We start from the raw sequence: 25737 nt of genomic DNA, 5'->3' as shown, positions 1-25737 counted from the left end.
CCAATTAGGAATAGTTTGTTTTGAGATCAGGTTTCCCAATTTGGCTAACAGGAAACAGACAGTTTGGTCAGTTTTTCAGATGTGCTCTTATCTTAGTAAAATCTGAGCTGCCTGGGCACATCCAAAGAATGAAGGATTCGTTCTCCCTTTTACTGAGGGTAAGTAAGAAGGTGGGAAGACTAATGGCTTGGTTAATGGACAGCTCATTTTTTTTTGGGGGGGGGGGCACCAAGGTTTATCATTATAAAATCTTTTTTCCCCATCTTTTCTACACAGATCTTTGAGATGGTAAAGGACATGAAATGTTGGCTTCTTGAGTGAAAACTTCATTTCACTAAATTAAAATGAAAATAATACATACATGGTTTACCTTTATAACCATGATTTGCAGAAGGGCGAGTGCTCATATGAGCGACTCTAATCCACGAAACTAACAATGTCGACACACCTACATGTTCGAAAAACAGAAAATCGAACAGCAGATTCACTGTTTTTCGAACATGAAAGTTGAAGAAAAAAAAACAAAGGGTAAAGCAGGGGGGCTGCACCCCCACACCCCACCTACTTTATTATTCTAACTCCGAGATCACACTACAGCGAGGAAAAGAGAAATCTCTTGTTCTGCACTATATGCAGATGTCTGTTCACAATGTCGGGATTCCGAAAGTTCGATCATAATATCTCGGCCATATGAAATTCGATCTTTAGATAAATCTGATCCATGAAACTTGTTGTCCTACCAATATATTTGCTATACTTTTAGAAAACATTGTTAATATAATATGTACGCAAATATATTACATGAACACACGCTCGTGCGCGCACACACAGACATATATATTTACTTATTAACATCATAGTTACTCAGTGTATAAAAGTGACATCCAGTGATGTGAATTGAAATTACAATAAATCATTTAGTTCAGGTTTAAAACAAACCCCTTCATTAATACAACTGGTCACTCAAACTGTTGCCAAATCACCTAAAAATACTAGGTAAAAAAATGCAAGTCTTTCATTACTAAATGCTCAAACATTTCTATCATCGACTGATAGGAAGGTTGGAATTTAGATTTGTGAAATTGAAATTGGGCTGCATTTAAAACTGTACCCATATTCACTTTGTCCTGAAACCAAAACTGTAAATTCAACTTATAGCAAAACTTCTCATTTTAACAATTATATGTTATGGAGCACAATTTGTCACAGTAAAATTCAATCCTTTATTTAACAATCCTTTAACATTTTCATAAACAAAACAGATGTCCTATGATCATTGTCGCAGTATTCCTAAATGATGCATTAACACATTAATTAGATTGGCAGTTTAAGGACCAATGCTACAATGTTCCCTGGTATTAATGACAGTGTTTCTTTAAGTTCTGTGTTGAAACTAAAGGCAGCTCAGATTTGATTTGTATGTTACAAATGTTTGGAACAAAACATAAGTATTGGATATTCAAAAGTTTATTAACTTCGTTTTACTTTATTTTTTGTGACTGTAGTGTTTTTTAAGAATGGGATAAAGTATTGATTAGTGTGAGGTTTACACATGTAAAGGTGTATGATATAGTTTTTAAATCTTGTGGTTTAAGTTATGTTATGTAAAGGGAACTACATCATTAACTCATCATGCTTGTGGTTTAAGTTATGTTATGTAAAAGGAACTACATCATTAACTCATCATGTGATGTGATTTTAAGTATTTAAGGGTGGGTCTAATGTTTTAATTTACTATGATGAAGCCCTGAGGTTACAGGGTGAAAGCACTTGGTGACATTTACTATTAAAGTTTTTCCCAGTTCATTGATTGTGGTCGCACCACTGTGGTGGCATTTTTATTTTCTTTTGTATTTATGTTATAGTTTTCGCTCTTTTGTGCATATTTTCTTTTATTTACTTGTTCAGTGCTCCACCTTGGTAGCAGACACTTTCGGAAATTGAGGTATTAAATTAGAAGAGTTACTGCTGTTGCTGAAACAGAAAACTCACACTACTGGTAATTTGGAACAGTCCAGTGTCACAGAGTCTCAAATGGAACTTCTAACTTTGCATACATCGCCTGTGTTAGAAAAATATGTATTAGTAATATGCATGCTTAGTGCATTCGAGGTTTAAAAGGGTTAATACATTTATTCTGTTCACACTGCATGAATCTGCACAGCTATTAGAAACTTAACAGGGAGCATTTGATTTCTGCTAAGGTCAAGAAAATAATAAGAAGTGTTTCATTTCTACTAGTGTCATGAGACTTAACAAAGAGTTATTGATTTTCTGCTTATGCCATGAGAAAGTACACAGCTGCTAGAAGCTTTGATAAAGAACACAATGGATGCTTGAAAGTATAAACCGTAGTCAGCATTACTTGTACCTAAACTAGAAATGTACCTTGAATCTAGGCAAAATGTAACACATATATTAGAACTGCACAATTGAAGAATTGAAAGTTTGTGGTGGGCTAAAATAAGCCCCAAGGCCAGGTTGTTTTTCTCAAATGTTTTGTAAATCAGCAGTTATTCTCAACTAGTCAGCAATTAGTCTAGTAACATTTTCTGCAGAACAATACAGAAAGCTGTGTCTAACTACGTCAGCAAAAGAAGTAACATTTCTGTGTGACATGGAAAGAACTGTATAAAAATGCCATACTAATTATTAATGTTCAGACAAACCATTCTGCCAGCATGCTTTGTCTCCTTGCTGCAAGTTAATAAAGGGTGCCTTGCTTGAACGTTACGTGAATTGGTCTTTGAAGTTTTTTCCTTTGACAGCCTGATAGTTTGGGATTACCTTCGAAAGCATCTGAAGTGAATAACCGATCCAGAAATAATATTACAGCTAAAACAACGATTGCAATGCCGAGTTTTGTTTCTCTTTTGGAGATACCAGAGTTTCATTTTTCCGACAGCCCTGCAAAAGGGGAAGGATTTGGTACAGTCCAAACACAGCTACGGGCCTTAGAGAAGTTGCTCAAGAGATTCAAGGCTCTGCAGGCAGATAATTTGTTTTTAAAACGTTCATTAGAACTTCAGCAGGTCCCGAAGTGCCTGCGACTGTGGAAGTATCCAAATGGGACTGAGGTCGGCTCTATAATGCATAGTGAGCTCCTCGAACTGTTTGACAGTACAGGACTGGATCTGATACGTATTATTTTAAGAGAAAATGAACAGAAATTAAATGCAAAGAGAAACAAATGACAAAATTGAACAAAAGTGTTACTAGTGATTTATTGTTTGATTCGAACAAATTAACATACAATAATATACTACCTGATGCTGAAAAATCTGTTAGAGACAACACTGCTAAAAAATAAACTGCAAAGAGACACTAAAGACTATCGTAACAAGACAGTTTACCCCCTACCTAGGGTGGAAGGAACAGGGAAACAGAATGTTACAGATGTTGGTCAGGATTTTGAAACAAGAATGGTCAATGAACCAGTAACTGATACACACAAAAAATGGATATTTTTTAGAACCACCTGCACTCCCCAGAAGGTCACAGAGAATCAAGAACAAGAACCAGAGATACTGGGGGGGGGGGGGGGGGGCAGATTAGGGAGGAATTCTTTCTACCAACACCAGTCGGGGATGAGATAGAATGTACTGATTTTTCCTTGATGAATTATGCATCAGATAAGGAATTTACTACAACAGAAATAGACTCCGTTGATGGAACAAAATGTGCAATAACTACAAAAGATGGGTTTAATGTTTACAATTTTTCACAAATAAGCATTAATGATGTACATATGTCTCATTTCCTCAAAAGATTTTTCTTTTGTACCAAATTTTGGACAGGATGTGGATCCTTACTAACTTAAAATTGTTTATAAGGCAATTCAATTTGAAATTGATCTTTAATGACAAACAAGGGAGTATTAACATGCAAGTACCTAGTTTAAAAAGGAAAAGTACTTTTATTCCACCAGCAAACATCAGTATTACTACTTTTGAAACTTGAAAATGAAATAAGTGCTATGATGTTGAGCGGTACACCAAATGTTGACAACTTAATTAGTGATGAAAGACACATTTTAAGACACTTGAACAATCAGTGTCAGATTAGAGTTATGAAACCAGACAAGGGTGGGGGGGGGGGGGTTGTCATAATGAATCAAGAAGATTATGTGTTCAAAATGTATGAGCTGTTGAACGACTGTAACACTTATGAGAGAATATCTATTAATGAACTGAGGCAAGCATACAGTAAAATAGACTGGGTCTTGTTTGACTGTTAAAGTCAGGATGTAATAGACCAAATTGAACACAAGTTCATGACTGTGGATTTTCCAGTGATCCCACACATCTTCGGGATCCTGAAAATCCACAAAAATTTACACAACTCCCTATTCAGGCCAAATGTTGCAGCGACAGGGTCAAAGTCTGAACCAATAGCTGCATACATTGATTTCTGCTGTAAAAATGTACTTAAATATTGCAAGCACATTCTAAAAGATTCTTGGCACTGTTTAGAAACACTAAGAGACATTTCTATTACAGAAGAGTTTGTATTCATCACAGTAGATTTAATTTTGTTTATTACAACAATACCACATAAAGAATGGTTGGTGGTGTTTGAAGAAGCCCTTACGGGGAAGGATTATATACACAATGTTAAAAAATTTTTACTGGTGGAACTTAGGGAATTAGTACTCAACAACAACTTTTTGTTGTTTGAAGGTGAACTTTTTCACCAAATGTCAGGTGTAGCCATGGGAGCTAAATGCGCACCAATATATGCCAACTTGGTGCTGGCACAATGGGAGGAAAAAATGGGTCTTTCCATCAAAGTTTTATGACAAAGTCATTACATGGTTAAGGTTTTTGGATGACATTCTCATCCTGTGGAGGGGTACAGATGCTGAGTTTGGTGATTTTATGAAGTACTTAAACACCATGACATTCTTAAAATTTACCCAGAAAATTGGGAAAGATATGATAGATTTTTCAGACATCTCCCTGACTTGGGATAAAATTAACAACAAACTGAACTCTAGGGTGTACAGAAAACATACGTACTCTAATTCACTGCTTCATTATGAAAGTTGTCATCAAATGAAACGTAGTAAAAGGTCAGATGGTCAGGATCTCGAGACTGACTAGTGAATTTAAGGGCAAGATGTACACCCTAGTAGGAATGTTCAAAGAAAGAGGTTACCCCACCAAGTTTCTTATTAAAATTAGAAATGAAATTTGTGAAAGAAGAAAGGACAGGTTTACCCCCATTTTATCCACTGACCATGGGTTCACTTTGGATACAAGACACAATACTGTGTCAGATAGTGTTTTGGTTCTCCCTTACAATAACGAAGCGCTGAAAATTAGAGCAATGGTTAACAACACATGGGACTTAGTTTTGTGTCCTGAGCTCAAAAATATCCTAGGTACTAAACCAAGAACCACTTTTACTAGGGTGCAAATTTAAAGAACTGGTTTGAAAAACCTTGTAACAACAAAAGGCTTAGATGTACCATGTCGAAGTGTAATGTGTAAAGCTTGCAAATACATCAATACAGGCCCCTATGTGATGCTAGAAGGGTACTATCATACTATCCCATGTCCTGGCCACTGTAACTGTAACAATAAGATGGTGATATATGTGGCAACATGTTTGTCTTGCCCAGCTTTTTACGTGGGCAAAACCACTAGAAAATTAAAAGAAAGAATTTTAGAACATGTTAGGGACATTAATCGTAAAAGGAATGAAAACGCATTGTACAATCACTCTGTGGGATGTGATAGTTTCAAAAAGTTTATATTTTTTGTTATTGGCAGGGTGATTGATTATGATAGAGGCAGTGACTTGAAATTTAGAATTAGATTGGCAGTTTAGGACCAATGCTACAATGTTCCCTGGTATTAACGACAGTGTTTCTTTAAGTTCAGTGTTGAAACTAAAGGCAGATCAGATTTGATTTGTATGTTACAAATGTTTGGAACAAAACATAAGTATTGGATATTCAAAAGTTTATTAACTTCACTTCATTATATTTTTATGATTGTTGTGTTTTTTAAGAATTAGATAAAGTATTGATTAGTGTGAGGTTTACAAATGTAAAGGTGTATGAGACAGTTTTTAAAGTTTGTGGTTTAAGTTATGTCATTCAAAAGGAACTACGTCATTAACTCATCATGTGATGTGATTTTAAGAATTTAAAGGTGGGTCTAATGTGGTTAATTTACTCTGATGAAGCCCTGAGGATACAGAGTGAAAGCACTTGGTGACATTTACTATTAAAGTTTTTTCAGTTTATTGATTGTGGTTGCACCACTGTGGTGGCGTTTTTATTTTCTTTTGTATTTACATTAATGATTATGTTGGGTAAGTTTTAAATCTCAGGACTGAAAATGAGTAGATTGAATGAACAAAAATCCAGATTTTTAAATACTAAGTGCAGGATTAATCTTTGTCAGAATATTCATTTTTCTCTGAGGTACTGTGATCACAGAATTATTATTTATGTTCAGGAGTGAGGGAGGAGGCTAAAGGGTGCTTGCCCTCTTGCATAAAGCAAGTTTAAAGGCAAAGAGTGATAATCTACTCCTGAAGTTTAGGTCTTCTATTCCAGTGTGTCAAAACTCAGCATTGTGATTCCCAACCTTTCAATACAGAACCATTAAATTGTTACAGTCCGAAATGCAGTTCATTTGATCATGTCAACCTGCCTCTAATTTGGGGGATCAAATGATTTATTCTAATGTGAACTTAGGTCACTATATGGAGCACTCATATAATGAATGAACGGGTCACTGGTAAGTATGCACTTGGTGGTATATGCGTACTTACAACTATACTACAATACATATCAGCTGGGTGAAAAGTATTATTAAAGCATGTTTAATAGCTTGTGTAAATCAATATAATTAACAGACACAATGATGGTTAATGTGAGAAAGTACACTGTTAAAAGCATGTCCAATGATATACGAGCATTTCAAGTTTTACTTAGGCCTTCTGCTTGCACAAAAATAAATATATGTGAAAAATCTTGGAAGACACTTGACTTACTGTCATCTACATATGCAAAGGCTGAGAGTACATATGCATCCTACAAACAAGTAATCACCCTTAAGTGTTGGCTTCAAAAATAAGGGAGATGAAAGTGCCCTTCAAAAAGCTTTCACTCTACCAGAGTGATTCTTTCTCAAAAAACATGGTGTGAACATCCCAAGTCCACCTAAGAAAGGAGGTCATACTTGCTTGAAGGGCCTGAAGCAAAAAGTATGTGTACTTAATGCTGATTTTGCAATCATGTGAAACAAATCCACAGACTCTCTCTTGATGAAATTGCAAGCTTGAGTAATTCTCATGAAAATGAAGGTACCTTTGATACAGATGCTATCGAGTTCACAGATAGTGAAAGAACAACAGGTACATAAACTACTGAAAATGGAAGTGGTGCTGACAGCAGCATTATCAACTGAATCCTCATCAAAGAAAGCTGGTAGCACAGGAATGCTCACCAATGAACTCTTACTACAGTAGACAAATTTCATCAGGGGCTTGACTCTAGATTACATTTGCCAAAGACCAACCTAGAGCAGAAGTAGAATCTGTAGACACTGTAATTTCTATCAAAAATAGAGATACCTCTGTCCAGCAGTACACTTTCTGTTAATTTGTGTGACTAGAACTCAGTGCTTAACAATGTATCAGTAAACCTGCAGAAAAGTGAGCTATTTAGCTGTGGAAAGGACTTAACGGCTAGAACCCTATTTTGAGCAATGAATCATCAGGATTTGCAGACACATGACATCATTTGCTGTATATACATTAAATAGGCAAGTACATTTTTGACAAACTGATAGAAAATCTAAGGTGGTCACATAGTGATGATAAAACATTGTTTAATGTAGAAGTATGTTATAAAGCCTTACTGTGGTCTGGCCCTTGACCAAAATATGAAGTTAACACATAAACTAGCCACATTTCGGTGGCACACAGAAACACTATTATAAAAGAAAAGAAAAAAGTTTTGAAATGAATAAACTTTTTCCCAGTGAAAATAATGACACTAGAAAACAAAATGCAGTACTTGACTATGGATAAACTTCAAAGAATTAGTAGAAGTAAAGTTACAGGAAAACACCTGAGAAGGCCTCCACCCTTTCAAATGCAAGCAACCATCAATGATGTCAAGCTAGTGTGTCAGCAATAATCAGGGAAGTTACCCAATATTCCAAAAAAATCTCCAATACACCATCACCTAGTTGTAGCAGGATACAAAACAATAATGGCTTGAGAATATGAAAGAATCAAAAAGATTCATAAACAATGTTTCCTCAAACTGAGCACCTCCCAAAATGTCAACATGCTGAGCAGCCCCCAAAACTTTAGTAATATGGTCAAAATAAGTGAACATATACTTAATTTGCAAACATATTTCATTAACCATAATTATTCTTTAAGAAGCATGCAGTAGGTGGATTGGACACTCTAAATTGGCCCTAGGCGTGAGTGTGTGCGTGTGTGTGCCTTCTGTGGAAGGTTGGGCACCGGGCTGGCAACTCGACACCGTAAAACTCCACTGCCAATCATGAGCGGACAGATGATCTGCTGTGGCGACCCCTAACCGGGAAAAGCCGAAAGAAGAAGAAGAAGATTCTTTAAGAAGCTGCCACCACCAAAATAAATATTGCAGAAATATTAACAAATGCAATTAACCTACCTATCCACTAGTGTGAATGGGTTGCAAAAGAATAAATATGGAAAGTGGCATGTTTCTCTTATCTTTCCTTATCACAGTGCAACTGAAACACTAGCCCCATTAGCACAGCATCAGGAAATCTGCCTTTCTGGCTCATATCTATCACTCCAGATATTAGAAGATTGGTTGCTCATGCTTCCCTCCTGAGGCACATTTTCCATTATACTTTTCATGGTACTAGAGGTTGGGTGTCCCACTTCAGGCTTCCCCTGTGGTGGGAGTTTGAGGGCCAGAGCCTATCCTAAAATTAAGCAGAAGGCATTACATCCTGGGACATGTTTCGCAAAATGTAGAAGTGTGTGCGTACTTGTCTCCATGTTGTAAATCCATTCATATATAGTCTTGCTGTAGTTTCTACTGAGATAGCACCCAAGTCAGCTAGCTGTAACTCCCTGCAGTACCACCACTTTGTAGTTCACCTAAAAAAGCCCTGCCCCATGAGTGAGCACTTTCCCAGTTTCTCTGCTTAGTATATTTGGGCATCTGGTGACAATCTAAGAATTGTTTCATGGTCACGAACAACCAGCTAATCCTTTGAGGAAACAAATACAGTATGTGAAAGTTGTAATCACACAGTCAGTGGAGTCTGGAGTTGAGAGTGTTACAGAAAAGCATTCAAAAAACAATCAGGTTGCCAGTAATGTAAGCATTACACCTCACATAGTATTGTCCCAACACATAGACCAACATATGCTGAGGCATCTAAAAGCAACCTTCCTAACCTCCAAAGACCTCCTAGACATTCATCCTACAAAAAGAATCCTCAGCAACCCCAAAAGCACTCCAACAAAACAACACCCAACATAACACATACACAGCCAGCACCCTATGGAGCCTCAACTACAAAGTCCATAAGGCAAACCAACACACTACCCAATATTTTAGTCAAAGACTCCACTGTGAGGCATACAGATGTCCCTGCTCACCAGGCTGAATAAGGAGAAAAATCACAATCAGTTGATTATCAGGGTCCAAGATATGGTAAATTACCCACACACACACACACGCCATTACACTACAAGTACAAGGTTGATTCAGTCCTAGTCTACATGGGTATAAATGATCTATGAATGGAGACATTATGGAGATCTCAGACTGTGTGTCCCTAGCACAGAACAACATTCTACCTTTTTCAAGGATGATGCGACAATATGAACAAAAGATTACTGACTTCAATAACTTTAGTTTCTGGTGCCATTCCAAGGGGATACAATATTTGTCAGCATGGGAGGATATGGTCAACAGACCACATTGCTTTGCCAAGAATGGTCTGCATCTGTCTAATTTAGAGTTTCAAATAGTGACTAAAACATCACCTCCCCCGTGCCTTTTTTAGGCATTGTCAAACTGTGTGAAACCTTCCAACATATCAAAACCAATCAAATGGAATCTTAAAGGTGTTACTGTTCAGTGCCAGGAGCCTAAACAAGAAATGCCATGGCAGTGCAGAGCTACAATGCCTTCCACAATTTTAGGCTAGCTATTGCACAGACAGGGATCAAGGGTGTAGATGTTTGAATCTGTATCAACAACAAAAGTACAGTTTTGTACCTACCATAAATGTAGATGTTCGAGTGCTAATACAGCTGCAGTCATAACAGATGGGTTTGTCCTGCCGTCAGGCAGGTCCTCGGTCGGCCGAATTCCAAAGTCTAGGTCCGGTGTCGGATGTCGTCGCTTCTTCCCTGACGTCAGTGCAGTAGGGGTATAAAAGAACCAGCCGACGCCATTTTCTTCAGTTTTTCTTGCCCCAGATGTCAGGTGCCCCCAGAAGGAAGGCAAAACATAAACTTATGTAATAATACAATGTAATATAATCAAAAAACAGTAGTTTGCAAGCAAAAACACCATAAAAGAATACCCCAATCAGGTTGTATGAGGAGGTGTTTGTCATAAGGCCTGTCCCAAGAGGGGATGGAGGGAGGGAAACCAGGACTGTAGCTGTATTAGCACTCGAACATCTACATTTATGGTAGGTACAAAACTGTACTATTTTCATCGTGCATACAGCTGCAGTCATAACAGATGGGTAGAATCCCAAAGTTAAAAAGGGGTGGCAGGCACTAAGTGGAACTAGGAGGAGCAAGGATGCCCTGCAAGACTGCTGTGGCAAAGCCCGCTCTAGATTTAGAGTACAGTGGAAGGTGATAGTGCTTGGAGAAAGTGTGTACAGAACTCCAAGTGGCTGCTTCCAAAATATCCTTGGTAAGAACCCCCCTGAGGAAAGCTGCAGAGGTAGCTGTGGCCCTTGTGGAGTGAGATCTGATGCTTGTAGGTACAGTTTTACCATGAAATGAGTAACAAAAGCGTATGCAGTGGGCTATCCATTTTGAGATGGTCTGTTTGGAAATAGCCTTTCCTTGAGCACCTGTAGCATAGGACACAAAAAGTTGCTCTGATTTTCTGAATGGCTTTGTCCTGTCCAAATAATAACGAAGTTGTCTGTGAATGCCCAAAGAATGTAGCAGTCTCTCCCCTTTGTTTTGTGGGTTAGGATAAAAGGTAGGTAAGTGGATAGTCTGATTTAAGGCTACACTGGATACTACCCTTTGGCATAAAGGAAGGGTTGGTTCATAAGGAAACTCTGTCCTGATGGAAAATGATGAAAGGTTGCACAGCCATGAGGGCTTGTAGTTCCGAAACCCTGCGTGCTGAGGTGATAGCCAGAAGGAAGGCTGTTTTCCATGATAAATATTGCAGATCTGTTGAAGCAGCTGGCTCAAATGGAGGCAGGGTCAGTTTTTCTAAAATTAAGTTGAGATCCCAAGCAGGTACTGGTGGCTTCCTTGGGGGCTTTATATTCTTAGCCCCTCTGAGGAACTGTCTTAAGAGAGGATGTGAGAATAAAGGAGGATCAGTGTTATATTGTGCAGAAATGGCTGAAGCATGGATCCTGATGGAGGAGAAGGAAAGTCCACTGCTTAACATCTCAGCTAGGTACTGTAATATTTGAGGTAAATTTAGTACCCAAGGATTCGGGCCCTTTTTCTGATTCCAGGCACAAAACTGTTTCCATTTGGCGGAGTAGGCTTTTCTAGTAGAAGGCCTTCTGGCCTCCAAGATGACATCCTGCATCTCCTTGGAGAGGAGGGTCTGTTGGGAAATCAAGGAATCCTCCATGCAGCTAGATTGAGGGTTTTCAGCTGACTGTGTAGAGTTTTGTAGTTGTGCTGGGTCAACAGAAGAGGCACTAGAGGCAGGATCCATAGTGGGGAATGTGTCAGGCTCCTCAGGAGTGGATACCAGTGTTGTCTAAGCCAGTCTGGAGCAATGAAAATCATCTTTGGCCTGTCTGCTCTGGCTTTTAATAGAACTTTGGGCAGCAGAGGAAGAGGTGGAAAGGCATAAACTGTCAATGTTGTCCAACTGAAAGAAAGTGCGTCCACTTTCCAGGTCTGTGGATGATAGGTCCTTGAGCAAAATTTTTCCAGTTGGTAATTTCTGTGGGTAGCAAAAAGATCTATGTCTGGCCTTCCCCATGCCTGGATTATCTTTGCGAAAACCTGAGGATGCAACTTCCATTCATGTGGATCTGTCATTTTTCTGCTTAGGTTGTCTGCCAGCGTGTTTTCCTTGCCTGGCAGGAATTGTGCTTGAAGTTGGATTTGTAATTCCAGAGCCGTGTTCCAAAGAGACATGGCTAGTCTGCACAGGGGGTATGAATGAGTTCCTCCCTGTTTGTTTATGTACCACATCACTGTGGTGTTGTCTGTCCTTATCAATAGCTGGCCTGGATGCAGTAGGTCTTTGAAGGCCATAACAGCATTTTGTACTGCTACCATTTCCTTTTGATTGATGTGTAGGTGCTTTTCTTTTTGGGACCATTTGCACTGAATGCACTGATCTGTCATGTGCGCCCCCCAGACGTAGTCCGAGGCGTCTGTTGTGATGATTTGATTTGCTTGAGGCATGCAGAAGGGGAGACCTATGTTTCTTTGGCATGCTTGAGCCCACCATAAAAATTCCTTTTGAAGACATGGAATGAGTGGTATAATTATTTCCAAACTGTGGCTGTGTTGAGACCATAAGTTTTTTAGGTACCATTGAAGTTTCCTCATATGCAGCTTTGCACATGGGATTAGCAGGATGCAAGATGCCATGAATCCCAGAGCCTGCAGGACTTTCAATGCAGTCAGCCTGGTGAAGGTTGCCATTTTTCTGAAGTATTGAGATAGGTGCCCTTGTTTCTCTGGCGTGAGGTAGGCCATCTGGGTGTTTGTATTCAAGCTGGCACCCAGGAAAATTATTGCTTGAGAGGGTATTAGTTTTGATTTCTTTTTGTTGACTGTGTATCCCAGAAAGTTCAACAACTTTATTACAAACGCCAGGTGTTTCAGAAGTATGTGCTTGCTGGCACTTGGAACAGGCAGTCGTCCAGATATGGGTATATTTGTATCCCTTGAAGTCTGCAGAAGGCAATTACTGATGCCAGGCATTTCGTAAACACTCTGGGCGCAGTAGATAAGCCAAAGGGCAATGCAGAGAATTGATAATGGGTTGAACCTGCAAGAAATCTGAGGTATCTTCTGCAATCTTGTCTGATAGGGACATGCAGGTATGCCTCCTTGAGGTCCAATGTTACCAGCCAAGACTCCTTGCCCAGCATGGGAAGAAGCTGCTGTAATGTGAGCATCTTGAATTTTGGTACGAGTAAATATGTGTTTAGGATGGATAGGTCCAAAATAGGTCTCCAATCTTTGTCCTTCCTTGGAACCAGGAATAGTCTGGAATAAAAACCTTGACCCTGTTCTTGTGCAGGTACCTCTTGAATAGCTTTCATGTCCATGAGAGGTGAAATTTGTTTTTGTGCCTCTGCCCTTTGATTTTGTGGCAGGTTTGGCATGCCTCTCATTTTTGGAAGGGTGTGAAAGTGGAATCTGTAGCCTCGGTCTATAATGTCCAGGATCCATTTGTCTTTTGTGACTATGCCAATTTTCTGAAAATAATGCCAGTTTTCTGCCTAAAGGTGCTGCCATTAAAGCTTTACTTGGCATGCAAAGGGGAAAGTCATTGTGTCTGCTTTCTGAATGGCTGTGATCTATCCTCTCCACCTCTTGGTGTAGGTGCTTGCCATTGTCTAGCTCTGAATGATCCTTGAGATTGCCCTCTACCCCCTCGGGCGCCTGTATCTACCTCTTTGAGGTCTGTCCGTGGCTGGAAAGGACCAATTTTTTGAAGGCCAATTTCTGCTAAAACGTGGAGGTTGTACCTGTGTAGGAAATCTTTCACTGTTTGCATTGATCTTGCCTTTTCCTCCATTTTCTTTAATACCTCCTCAGCTTTAACACCAAACAATACATCTTTTTGAAGAGGTGCATCTAGTAATTTAGATTTGACATGATCTGGTAAGGTTTGCTCTTTGAGCCAAGCATGTCTACGTATGACAGACCCTGTAACAGCAGCTCTACATGAGGCCTCTAAAGCATCAAAACCACATTACAAGGTATGTTTACCCACTTGATCTGCACTATGCAACAAATCCTGCAACTCCTTCAAGTCTGGTTGTTCAGGTTGTGTCATTTTGCTTTTCAACTGAGATAACAAAAACTGTTGATACTTTAACATATGGAACTGACAGTTTAATGCCCTCATGGTTAAAGTGGCCAAGGTGTATACCTTTTTCCCCCACCTTTCTAAAGCTCTGGAATCTCTCTCTGAAGGTAATGGGTTTTTGGCAGTAGAGGCCTTAATTCCCTTGGAACCCTGTGAAATAGTTTCTGGGTCAGCAGCATGGCTTTTGTATAGGAATTGGTGTGAATCAGGAACCCAGTAATACTCGTCAGGTTTAACAGGAGCTGGAGGTAAAGAATCTGGGTTAAGGCTGGCCTCCGAGTACACATCATCTAGTATGTCAAAGACAGGAGGGATAGCCAGAGGCCTGTGCTGAGGAAGCAAGAGAAAATCCCTGAGCCTTTTCTTGGAATCTGAGTAATCTTGGCCTTCCCAGTGGAAGTGTTCCCTCAAGGTATGTAAGGTTTCCCCAAAGGAATAGTCCTCAGGGGGGGAAACAGAGGGAATGGAATCCTCAGCATCAGAATCTTCAAAAGGGGAATATGAATATTCCTGGTCCTCAGAATGTTCTGAGGTAATAGAGGCCTGGTCTGAGGAAGGGTAGTCTTCCTCCATTCTGGGCCTTTTGTCCGAGGGGGGTTGAGAACCCCTGATGAGATTAATCAAATCCTCTGCCATTTTGAGCATCTGTTTTTTAGGCATGGGGCCTTGAGAGGGGCTCTGTGGAGCTTGTCTTTTAGTTTTCATGGCTGCTTTAGATTTGTGAAAGCTTTAATGGAAAAAGAGGAAGACCTGAAGACACCTTGAGAGGTGGCAGGCCTGTCTAAACTCTGATTTTCCCCGCCAAGAGTGGCGTCTGTATCTGTAGTCGGGGTTGGGGCCGAGGAGCCTGCGACCTCGGGCACAGAAGACACCGCTAAAGAAGCGTCATCGGTACTCAGGGGCTGCGTAGGTGCCTCGCTGAGAACCGGAGCACCTGTAACCGGCTTTAGTGTGGTGTCGGTAGAAGTTGCGGACCTCGTGTGTCGGTCCTTATCTTTGTGTCTTTTACTCAAAACTGGAGTCGGAGTATCCGACGACATAATGTAATTAAATTTTTTACCAAAATAGTGTTGGGCGAACTCCACCCGACGCTTAATAGTGCCTTTGTTGAATCTAGCACAAAAACGACAGGCCGAGACGTCGTGGTCTGGGCCTAAGCAAGGAATTCAGAAAGAATGGAAATCCTTATGCGGTATTTGCTTCCCACATGAAATGCAATTATTAACTTTGTCTGACATCGGTCTTAGGCAAGAAAAGTTTCCCCAACAGGGTACTTAGCTTTCAAGAAGACTTCGGCTGAAAATTTTTCGTAATCTCAGGAGCTGGCCGACCGGCACTTGCGAACTGCTTCTGCTTCGGGCACCGCGCGGCAAGAAAGACTGAAGAAAATGGCGTTGGCTGGTTCTTTTATACCCCTGCCGCACTGACGTCAGGGAAGAAGCGATGACATCCGACGCCGGACCTAGACTTTGGAATTCGGCCGACCGAGGACCCACCTGACGGCAGGACAACCCATCTGTTATGACTGCAGCTGTATGCACGATGAACATCTTACCTCAAGAGCTGACAGCTGGGATGATGCGTGTGAGTTTCTTCATGTCCAGGTTTCCATAGGCAAAGTCCCATATAATATCCTTGCAAGCTACAGATCACCCTCTATGACCAAAGAAATCCATAGTTCATACTTGGAGATACTGAAGGCTCTCCGCATTCAACACAATGCATTATTCATGGGCAACTTCAACTATCCAACTATAAACTGGGATACTTATATGACCCCAAACCTACAAGCCCCAGAGATTCCTGGAATTTGTAAACACAAACACCCTAGATCAGATAGTCCTTGCACCCACTAGGGTGAAAATATGACATGCGGGGTACTCACAAACATAGAAGAATGCTGCACCCCCACCCCCCCCAAGTGTAGTGTCCTCTCTGGTGAAGTCAGACCGCAATGCTGTCTTTCTCAATGATGGGCCTGAAGATGGTCAAATACAGTGGAGCAATGACTTCCTCAGAACTAGATGCATAATAAAAATCACTTCTGTAACCCTGACTAACCCTATAATATTTAAAAACTGTTCTTCCTAATCTTAACTATGACTTTTTTTCCTTTTGTTGTACAATTATGTTTGGATTCTACCAGGGTGGTTTGTTTTTCAAGTTGGTTCTGGGCTTATTTGTCATGGACACATCTGTCTCTCCACATTTATTAACATGATTGTATGGTGTTTCTGTGAATAATTCCACATAGGCAGCTGTGTTCTCAGGGTTGAAAAAGACTTGAAATTTTGACAGGCTGATTGCAAATAGCACCAGAAGATATAGCAAATCTACTAGGTAACAAATTCAACTCCAGCTTTACTACCTTCTCTCCTCCCCTGGCCACTCCCTAGGAAATATCATCAAAAATAACCACCCAACTATCACTAGGGAGCAGGTCCTAGATGCACTCTCCAAGGCCAAAAACACTGCATCAATGGGCCCTGATAACATCCCAGGATGCCTCCTAAATAGCCTGAAATGTGAGCTATCGGTACCACTACAGTCACTGTTTAACCACAGCCTATATACAAGCTTTGTGCCACATGAATGGAGAAATGCAACAGCCGTCCCTCTATACAATGATGGTTCAGCAACAGACCTCAGGAACTACAAACCCATAACTCTGACTAGTCTCATATGCATGGCCATGGAAAGAATTACCCCAGAAATAAGGACACAGAAAACCTTAAAACACTGGAGACAGGCCAGTTTGACTAATCAAGTGCAGATCACGCCTACTCAGCTTTGTGGAATTTTTTGAGACAGTCACCAAGGCAATGGATAAGGGCATACTGCCTACATTGACATGGCTAACGCATTTGATACAATACTCTACTTGGGCACTGTAAACAAACTCATGAATACAGACATAAACCCCTATATTACATACTGGACAGCTGGCTGGCTCTCAGATAGGACCCAGGAACTTAGGATACAGCAGATCACCTCCACAAAGAGGACAGTCACTAGTGGAGCAACTCAGGGTTCTGTGCTAGTTCCACTCATTTTTGGCATCTACTTAACAGTCAAGGCCAATGTTAAAAGCCTCTGGCTGAACAAGTGTGCAGATGACTACATACTAGGTGCAGTTACAGAATCCTCCCACACTAACATTTAAACAGAAAGGGCTAAAACAAATATTTGGTGCCAAAGCCATGGCTTAAAACTCAGTGCCAAGAAATACATACTACTACCCTTTGGAAAGTCAGCCACCTTAGAAAATTACCTCATCGATAAACCTCAAAGAGTAGAACCAGTAGTCAGGAAGTTGGGTCCATATGTGGATAGAGACCTGGCTTTCGAACAACATGTGTCTAAGTCAGTTAAGAAATCATTGTATGCCACTCAACTTATAAGCAAGGGCATGGCATCTAGTTCTGAGGAAGTCATTGCTCCACTGTATTTGACCATCTTCAGGCCCATCATTGAGTACAACACACCTTGCAGTACGTACTTGCCCAGGCACATGCAACTACTGGAATGCTCACAGAGGTTCCTCACAAACAAATACAGGGTATAAACAGCATGACCTATGCAGATTGCCTCAAAGCCCTTTCTGAAAGACTGCCTGGCATACAAGGCATCCTTGGATCCTACCCTGATGAACCTTTTGAATATCTGTAAAATGATCAACATCACAATTGCTCGATTTATGGATTTAAACTTTGTTTGTGACATAAATAGGACAAGATGGAGGGACAGAAATGTGACACAGAGAATTGTCTTTCTCTGGAACAGGCTTTCTATCCATATGAAACAAAGCTGTTCCTTAATCCTACTCAAAAGAAACTTGGACCAGTGGATGAAAAATCAGTAATACACCCCAGGGTCTAGCACCTAAGTCTCTAATGGACATGGCAGCCTGTAAATCTTGCACTAGTTTACATATACTCTTAAAAATAATCTGTAAGGTACATAAACTTGAAGGATACACTTGGGATGCTTGGCTAGGCTTATAAAGGCTCCAGTGGTAATTAGCCTGGTATATACTGTACCTATGTACCTATACACTTGTATGCTGCCAGGATAGGGCATAATCCAAAAAAATCATACCTTGGCCAGCTTCATGCCTTAGATGGATAAAGCCCTGACTACAGCACTGGCAACTCACATTTGAATAGTGGCTCTGGTGCTTGTTGGAGTTGAGAGGGGAGAATGGGAGTAAGTGTCAGCAGCTAGCTCACAAATCCTAGGTGGAGAGAGATGACTGTGGCTTGTCACATGGGTGACATTAGTTTCCATCCTATGTTTGCATCTATAGGGCATAACCCTAAAATATCACAGTTTAGCCGGCTTCATGGCATAAATGGATGAGGTTCTAACTACAGCTTAGGCAGCTCCAAGTCTGAGTAGCAGTTCAGGTAGTGTAAGAGCCGGCAAAGGAGTATAGGAGCCAGGAGCCACTGCTAGCTCATCCATCCTGGGGAGATTTAATATACATATACATACATATATATATATATATATATATATATATATATATATATATATATATATGGCTCTGGCTCACCACATGGGTGACACATAGTGGAAGATGTCATATATCCCTGTGGAATTTAGACCTGGTCAGCCATACACTGTCATGTGCCTTTGCACTGTACCCAAAGAGGAATTTAGCATGAGGAGGCACACTTCCCTTGGAGAGCACCAATAATATAGCTTGTAAGAACTGACTGGGGGTAGGCCCCCTCTGCAGGACTAGCAAGCTGGCCCAATCTCTATCATGTAAATCTTGCTGTAGGGACAGACAAGCTGATCAAGATTCCTGGGGCAGGAACGAATGAAACACTGAGCACTTCTCTAACTCAGAAATACCTAGCCCATTTGGGGGGGGCCTGGAAGCCAAGAGACAGCTCCTGCGGGAAGGGGGCAAATTCCTAAAAGCTCCTTTCAGCCACAAAGTAATGGCTCAGACCTCCAATGACTGATGATCACGCACCATAAAAATAACATATGGAGAATGGCTAGCATGTCTTGTGGGTGGGTGTATATGTGTGTGTGAAGCAGTGCAAAAAAATGAAGTGCCACAGCAATAATTTTCTTCTTAAACCTACTTAATAAATTAGACTTTTGCGTCATATAGCTCTAACATCAATTTCCCACTAACTGTGTACCAACTCAATAATTCCCTCAACTTTAGGCAAAAAATCAGCCTTGTAATCTATTCTGAAACACAGTCATTTTAAATTTAAAAGGATAAACTGCAAAAACAGTATGTTTTAAAAATATTTCAAAGGCTGCCTGAAACTTAGTCAACTGCTCATTTTACTATCTTTCTCACAATGGAATGAAATTGGACAATGGCGATTAACTTGGTGCATGATGTATTTGTAGATGGCATGCGATGCTTATAAACCAAAGTTCCACGTTAGCCATTCAGTGACTCAAAAGATGTATCAAAGAAAACACAGGAAAGAGATACAGGGCTAAAATTATTACTTTCCACTATCCTTACACCAGGTATTAAAACAGAAGGAGTTATAAGAAAGCATTCTTGGATTCATTCTCAGATTCAAATTTAGATATATTTCTGCAACTACAAATGCAACTGATGTCTGTCTAAAGATATGCCTACTGCTGATGCTGAAGGTTGGGACTTAAGGAGTGGCTATAGTCTACTGACAGTATTAAAATGTGAGTGTTGTGTCAGAAGACTGGGCTTTATTAATTAAATCATATACTTGTACACATCCAAGCACGCTGGAAAAAAAAAAAGATCCCATTACTCAATGAAAGCAGACAGCTAGCCCCCTGGTGCCATTGGTAATATATATCTATCTACAATTCCGGAGAGAGAGGTTCAACAGCAGATTCACGGGCTGGAAAGGGCACTGTAGATGAAGCATTAGATGTACCTCTTCATAGCAGAGGGTAAATGAAAACTTTGCAATGAGATAAACCTCCACTGAAGACTTGAGTATGCACCAACTAGGCCAAGAACAAAGGCAACTGTTGGGCAGGTCTAGTCAGATGGGAAGATGCATGCACACAACTTCACCATGTCAAATAAAGTGCAGCTCCACACACTGTAGCACCTATATAATCCTGCGTCTACAGTATGATCGCTATAAGAGGCCTGTCACAAGCTGATCTCTCTTTCAACTCCCCCATAACAAGCATGATACACCATGTCCCATAAAGGTTTATTTCACCTGGAAAAATAGAACCTAACCTGATGATTTGTCACACTGTCCTTGCTGAGCCAGCAGCAGCTGCAGAGAGGGGAGGGACTGAGAGACCTCAGTAAAAAGAATGTGGAGGATGGAGATGAGAAGGTTAAACATAGTAACACACAAAAATGTAGACGTATATAAGAAAAGAATGTCAGACAAAGATAAGCCAGAGAAGTTGAAAAAACTTGGGCAATGTATTAACCAGCAGATAGTACTGCTGCATCAAGTACTGAGCTGCTGGTAGCTGTCCATAGAAAAGGGGTGCAAGCCCTGTACTTCTGTCAAATGCTTCACCAAACACAATTTCGGAAATGGCACCAAGAGAGAGATAATAGAGAACACTGCTGCTGTGGTTAAAGTAAGGCATAGGTGTCAACGTATACATTCCCAATAGCAGATGTAAGGATTAATTACAATGATATATCAAATTAAATCTAGCTCAAGAGGGAGAAGTACCAATAGATGACAATGGTATATTTTCCAGGCCAGCAAATAGGTGAAGGTATAAAGGATGCATTTTTGTCCAGAGCATTAGTGAAAAAATGGCAACACCTATACCACTGCTAGCAAAATGACTTGGAACACAGTGTTTCAGCATGAGTGGACTCTACTTCAGTGCACAGAAAAAAGATGAAGACAGAACGTGATGAGGGAGACCCTGAGGTGAAACCCAGGAGGGGTAACAAAGTCACAACCAAGGCCTAGTCTGCGTCTGGAGCTCTATCACCCAACAAATTCATAAGCAATCACAAGTAACAGGAGTGGTCTACATCACAGTAAAAGGTAAAGCTTTCATTTTATATTTCTCTTGTAATACATGAAACAGTCTAGAAATCCAATCAGATGGCAGTCCACAGCATGTATGACTGGTTCGAAAAATGTTTGGGATCATAGCACCTGGCAGGTGAGCTCTGCTTCCCTGCAAAAACAGAGATCTTATTTAAATGATAGGTGCAAAAGAAATTATTCAGTTTTCATTTTTCCATTTGAAAAATGCATTTTCTGAATGCTAAAAATGTATAACTTATTACTTGGTAAACTGCTTATTTAATGTCACATGATTTTGCTGAAAGACACATACCCGTCTCACTGTAACCGAAAATCCTTTTCCACAACCCATACAATTCTGTACCTCAGTGTCTTCTGTCCACTTTCTGTTAAGCGTTTGTGTTTGTTTGATCTGTAATGGTTAAAGAAACGTGAACATATGGATCAATACATTTACATATGATTTTATAAAATAAAACTGCATACCACTATAACGGGCAATTAAATAATTCATCTGCAACTGCCATTTCATACTTTTTTCTTCACATTCTTCTGTACAAGCCTTCTGGGTACATGCAAAGTTATTAGACATCAAATTACAAAGGGAACTTCATGTTTCTTGTACCCTCTTCTCACACTTCTGGCACATTTTGTTAAAATAGCCTTATTAATAAAAAGAAAAAGGCGGCATGAAAAAGCAAAACAACCACAAAATATTAAAAACATTTCATCAACATAATGAAGACAAATGACTGAAAACAATTTAAACAATGTTTTCAGTAACAAACATTCTTCTCTGGGACTCAGAAAGGTTTACATCAACACGGAAGACTCTGTCCCAAAGGCTTCCCTATTCTGGTAAGCCTGAGTAATTCACACTGGACTCCTGCTACTGTTTTACTCTGGCACTGGCTGTAGCACAGGAAGCAGTATTACTGGGAAAGCTGCAGGCAAAGGTGGCAGCAAAGAGGCTAATGAAAAATTAGTCAAGTCCCCTCCCAACTCCCCAGAAAATGTCACTGGCAGTAGATTAATATAAGTAGTGCTATTCAGAGAATCAGTCAACTATATCATTTTATTTGCAAATGAAGTCAAAAAGACATGGGAATGGTTGTGGCTCATCAGAAACTACAGGTAGGTGTGTGTGTGTGTGTGTGTATATACGTGTGTGTGTGTGTGCGTGTATACGTGTGGGTCGGGAGGTAAATATAAGGAAGTTGTCGCTGTATGTGTGTTGGAGCATGCAATGCAGGTGTGTGTGTGTGTGTGTTTTTTTTTTTTTTTGCAAACTGATGGAAAGGTGTGTGTGCATGGGCTGTAAGAAGAACACTGACAGTACAGTGTTCAAAGTCAGAGAAATGGTAATTAGCTGTGAATAAGATGTTTCCCTGTGCAGCTGTAACGTGACTCTGAATTAGACATTCTTGCTGTAGTGCTGATTGACTAACCCGTGTTAACCAATTGGTGCGGGTGGAGGGAATCTCTCCAAGTCCCATGCATAATTCAATTCAATGATAGTCATATAGGTGGCTTCCAAAGTTAAGCAGCAGCTTCAGCTATAACATGAAATATAATCTTTCACAATTCCATGCTTTTTTTTATATATACAGTTGGATACCATCCTGCAAACAGAATAGGAACTGAAATACGACACAATGAGATAATTATGAAAATTAGTTCATTAGCAGTGAATCTAAAAGCTTCCAAGTAGTTGTCTAATCTGTGAACCTTTTTTTTTTTTTTTGATTTACTGGAGGGTCAGGGACATCTTATAAAAGAAATATGAAGTCAAACCATAAGCTGTTCTGAGAATACCAGGAGGGCATGCATGGTGTAAGAAATTTCAAAATACTACAGTCTTTCATGTAGTTTATGCTCCCACTCTTGTGAATTTCTTCCAGTATTTCAAAACATTTCTTGATAAGTTAAAGGGACAACTTCCTCTCAGCCTCTTTTCCTAATAAACCTCACTTAATCTTACAGCAGTTTTCTTCCAAGGTTTCACTGTAACCAGTATTGCTAATGTGAATAAGCAAAAGAAATCTACACAGTCCAGCTAACCCTGTTAATACCTTCAATGCTGTGCTGCAAATTATCTTTCTAGACAAATGTAATGTCAAAGAAAGTTCTAATAGCCTAATACAATGCAGCTTGCTGCACAGAGACCTATCACAATTCCACACTTTGGTTCTCAGGCTCATGGTCACTAATATTGCCTTTAGGGATAATGTAAGGCTATACTAATATATTTTTCCAGTTTTTTTTTCTATTCAACTACTAATGATAATAATAAACTTTGAGCTTAACTTCCTGGCTCTCTCTCACACTAATAGGATTTAATCTGCATATGCTCTGGAGATTGGAAAAAATGTTGTTGCAGCTTCAACCCCACCTCCTATGAGTCATTGGCATATTGCTGTAAAAGTAACTTGACTGGATAATCTATAAATGAGTGTGCAGGCTTGTAGGAAGTGTTTTCTATTGGCTAATTTGTTTTAGTGATGAATATGATTGGTTGTATTTTATTTTTAAGTGAATTCAGATAAATGTACATTCACAATCTGATGAAGGCTATTATAGCCGAAAGCGCTCATCGTTTTTTCTGTCTTTTTATAAAAAAGTATTTTTTACGCAAGTGTTCGGCTTCTCACTAAAGATTTACGTTCAACAGCAACCAAGCCGTGGTGTTTTGCTGAAGATTTTGCCTTGTTTCTTCAATTTTTGTTCCTCGGCAACTTTAGCAGTGTCACCTGAGTTTTCTTTACTTACTACTGACTATGGGGTAGGGATGCAAGATGGAAGCCTTTTCTTACACATTCAGGCCCAGCTAAAATTTGCAAAACAATAAATCAAGTCTCCCAAAAGCATGTGGGAAAATGTGTTATGGTCTGATGAGACCAAGGCTGAACTTCTTGGCCACAATTCCAAAAGGTACGTTTGGCGGAAAAACAACAATTTGCATTAACAAAAGAACACCATCCCCACAGCATGGTGGTGGGTAGTATCATGCTTTGGGGTTGCTTTTCTTCAGCTGGAATTGGGGCTTTAGTCAAGGTGAAGGGAATTATGAACAATTCCAAATATCAGTCACTTTTGGCCCAAAACTTTCAGGCTGGAAAGCTGAAGATGAAGAGGAATTTCACCTTTCAACACGACAATGACCCCAAGCATACATTCAAATCAACAAAAGAATGGCTTCACCAGAAGAAAATTAAAGTTTTGGAATAGCCCAGACCTAAATCCAACAGAAAATCTGTGGGGTGACCTGAAGAGGGCTGTGCACAAGAGATGCCCTCACAATCTGACAGATTTGAAGTGGTTTTGCGAGGAAGAGTGGGCAAATATTGCCAAGTCAAGATGTGCCATCCTGATAAACTTCTACCCAAGAAGACTGAATGTTGTAATTAAATCAAAAGATGCTTCAACAAAGTATTAATCTAAGGGCGTGCACGCACAACAAAGTATTAGTTTAAGGGTGTGCACACTTATGCAACCAGCACATTGTAGGTTTTTTTATTTTTTATATTTTTCCCCTAACAAATTTCTTTGTTTTTCAAATGAACTGTACAGATTATAGGTAACATTAAAGGTGGGAAAATTTTTGAAATGATTTATCGTCATCTCATTTTTTTATATCACAAAAACCGGGCATTTTAACAGGGGTGTGTAAACTTTTTATATCCGCTGTACATTTTATATATATATATCTATATCTATATCTATATATATATATATATATCTATATCTATATATATATATATATATATATATATATCTATATATATATATATCTATATATATATATATCTATATATATATATATATATATATATATCTATATATATATATATATATATATATATCTATAATCTGTGTGTGTGTATATATTTTATTTATTTTATTTTTATTTTACATTTGTTGACCGGGCTAGTCTAGCTGGATACATGTCCATTTTCAGTAGAGGCCCGGGGAGAAAAGCTCCAAGAGATACATAATTCAAATACAGAGCAAATACAGATCAAAATTTTTTTTTTTTTTTAATTAATGCGATATATTCAATGGTCTAATATGTTACATATAATAAAATTTGTTGGTGATATAATGGTATTTTACTGATCTAGGAAAATGTAAAGAGTATCAGAGTAATTAAAGCCTTTAAAAAATAAAAATAAAAAAGTTAGTCGGGTGAGTAAAAAAAGTTAGTCAGGGTGAATGCAGCTGCATAGCCAGTGTGTCTTTAGATATAGCATAAGTTTCTTTTTAAGGAGTGGGAGAGAAGTTAGTTGTTAGTTCGGTGGGTAGTAAATTCCACAGCTTTCCTACAGAGTTAGAGTAGAGGGAGTCACCTGATGAGTTGTTGCATCTTGAAATGTTTATTAGTAGTTTGTTTGAGGAGCATAGGTTCTTGAGGTTTTTGTAGGGTTCGATGATAGTGGAGAGTACTGGAGTATTAGTAGGTTGATGCAGGGTCTTATGGACAATTGCAAGCTG

At 39.5% G+C, this 25737-nt stretch overlaps 1 protein-coding gene across 1 annotated transcript in view; it reads right to left on the bottom strand.

Moving 5' to 3' along the window:
• The window catches only part of EEA1 (early endosome antigen 1), a 1728461-nt gene that overhangs the window by 6270 nt on the left and 1696454 nt on the right, over positions 1–25737 (bottom strand). The window contains exon 28 of the mRNA XM_044087190.1: positions 21560–21658. Coding sequence (XP_043943125.1) covers positions 21560–21658 — 99 coding nt within the window. The remainder of the gene's footprint in view (positions 1–21559; positions 21659–25737) is intronic.

Source organism: Protopterus annectens, chromosome 11.part0 (assembly GCF_019279795.1).
Source record: "Protopterus annectens isolate FY-2018-M chromosome 11.part0, PAN1.0, whole genome shotgun sequence".
NCBI classification, from domain to species: domain Eukaryota; kingdom Metazoa; phylum Chordata; order Ceratodontiformes; family Protopteridae; genus Protopterus; species Protopterus annectens.
The sequence above is the reverse complement of the archived record's forward strand: the minus strand, read 5'-3'. Positions and strand labels throughout refer to the sequence as shown.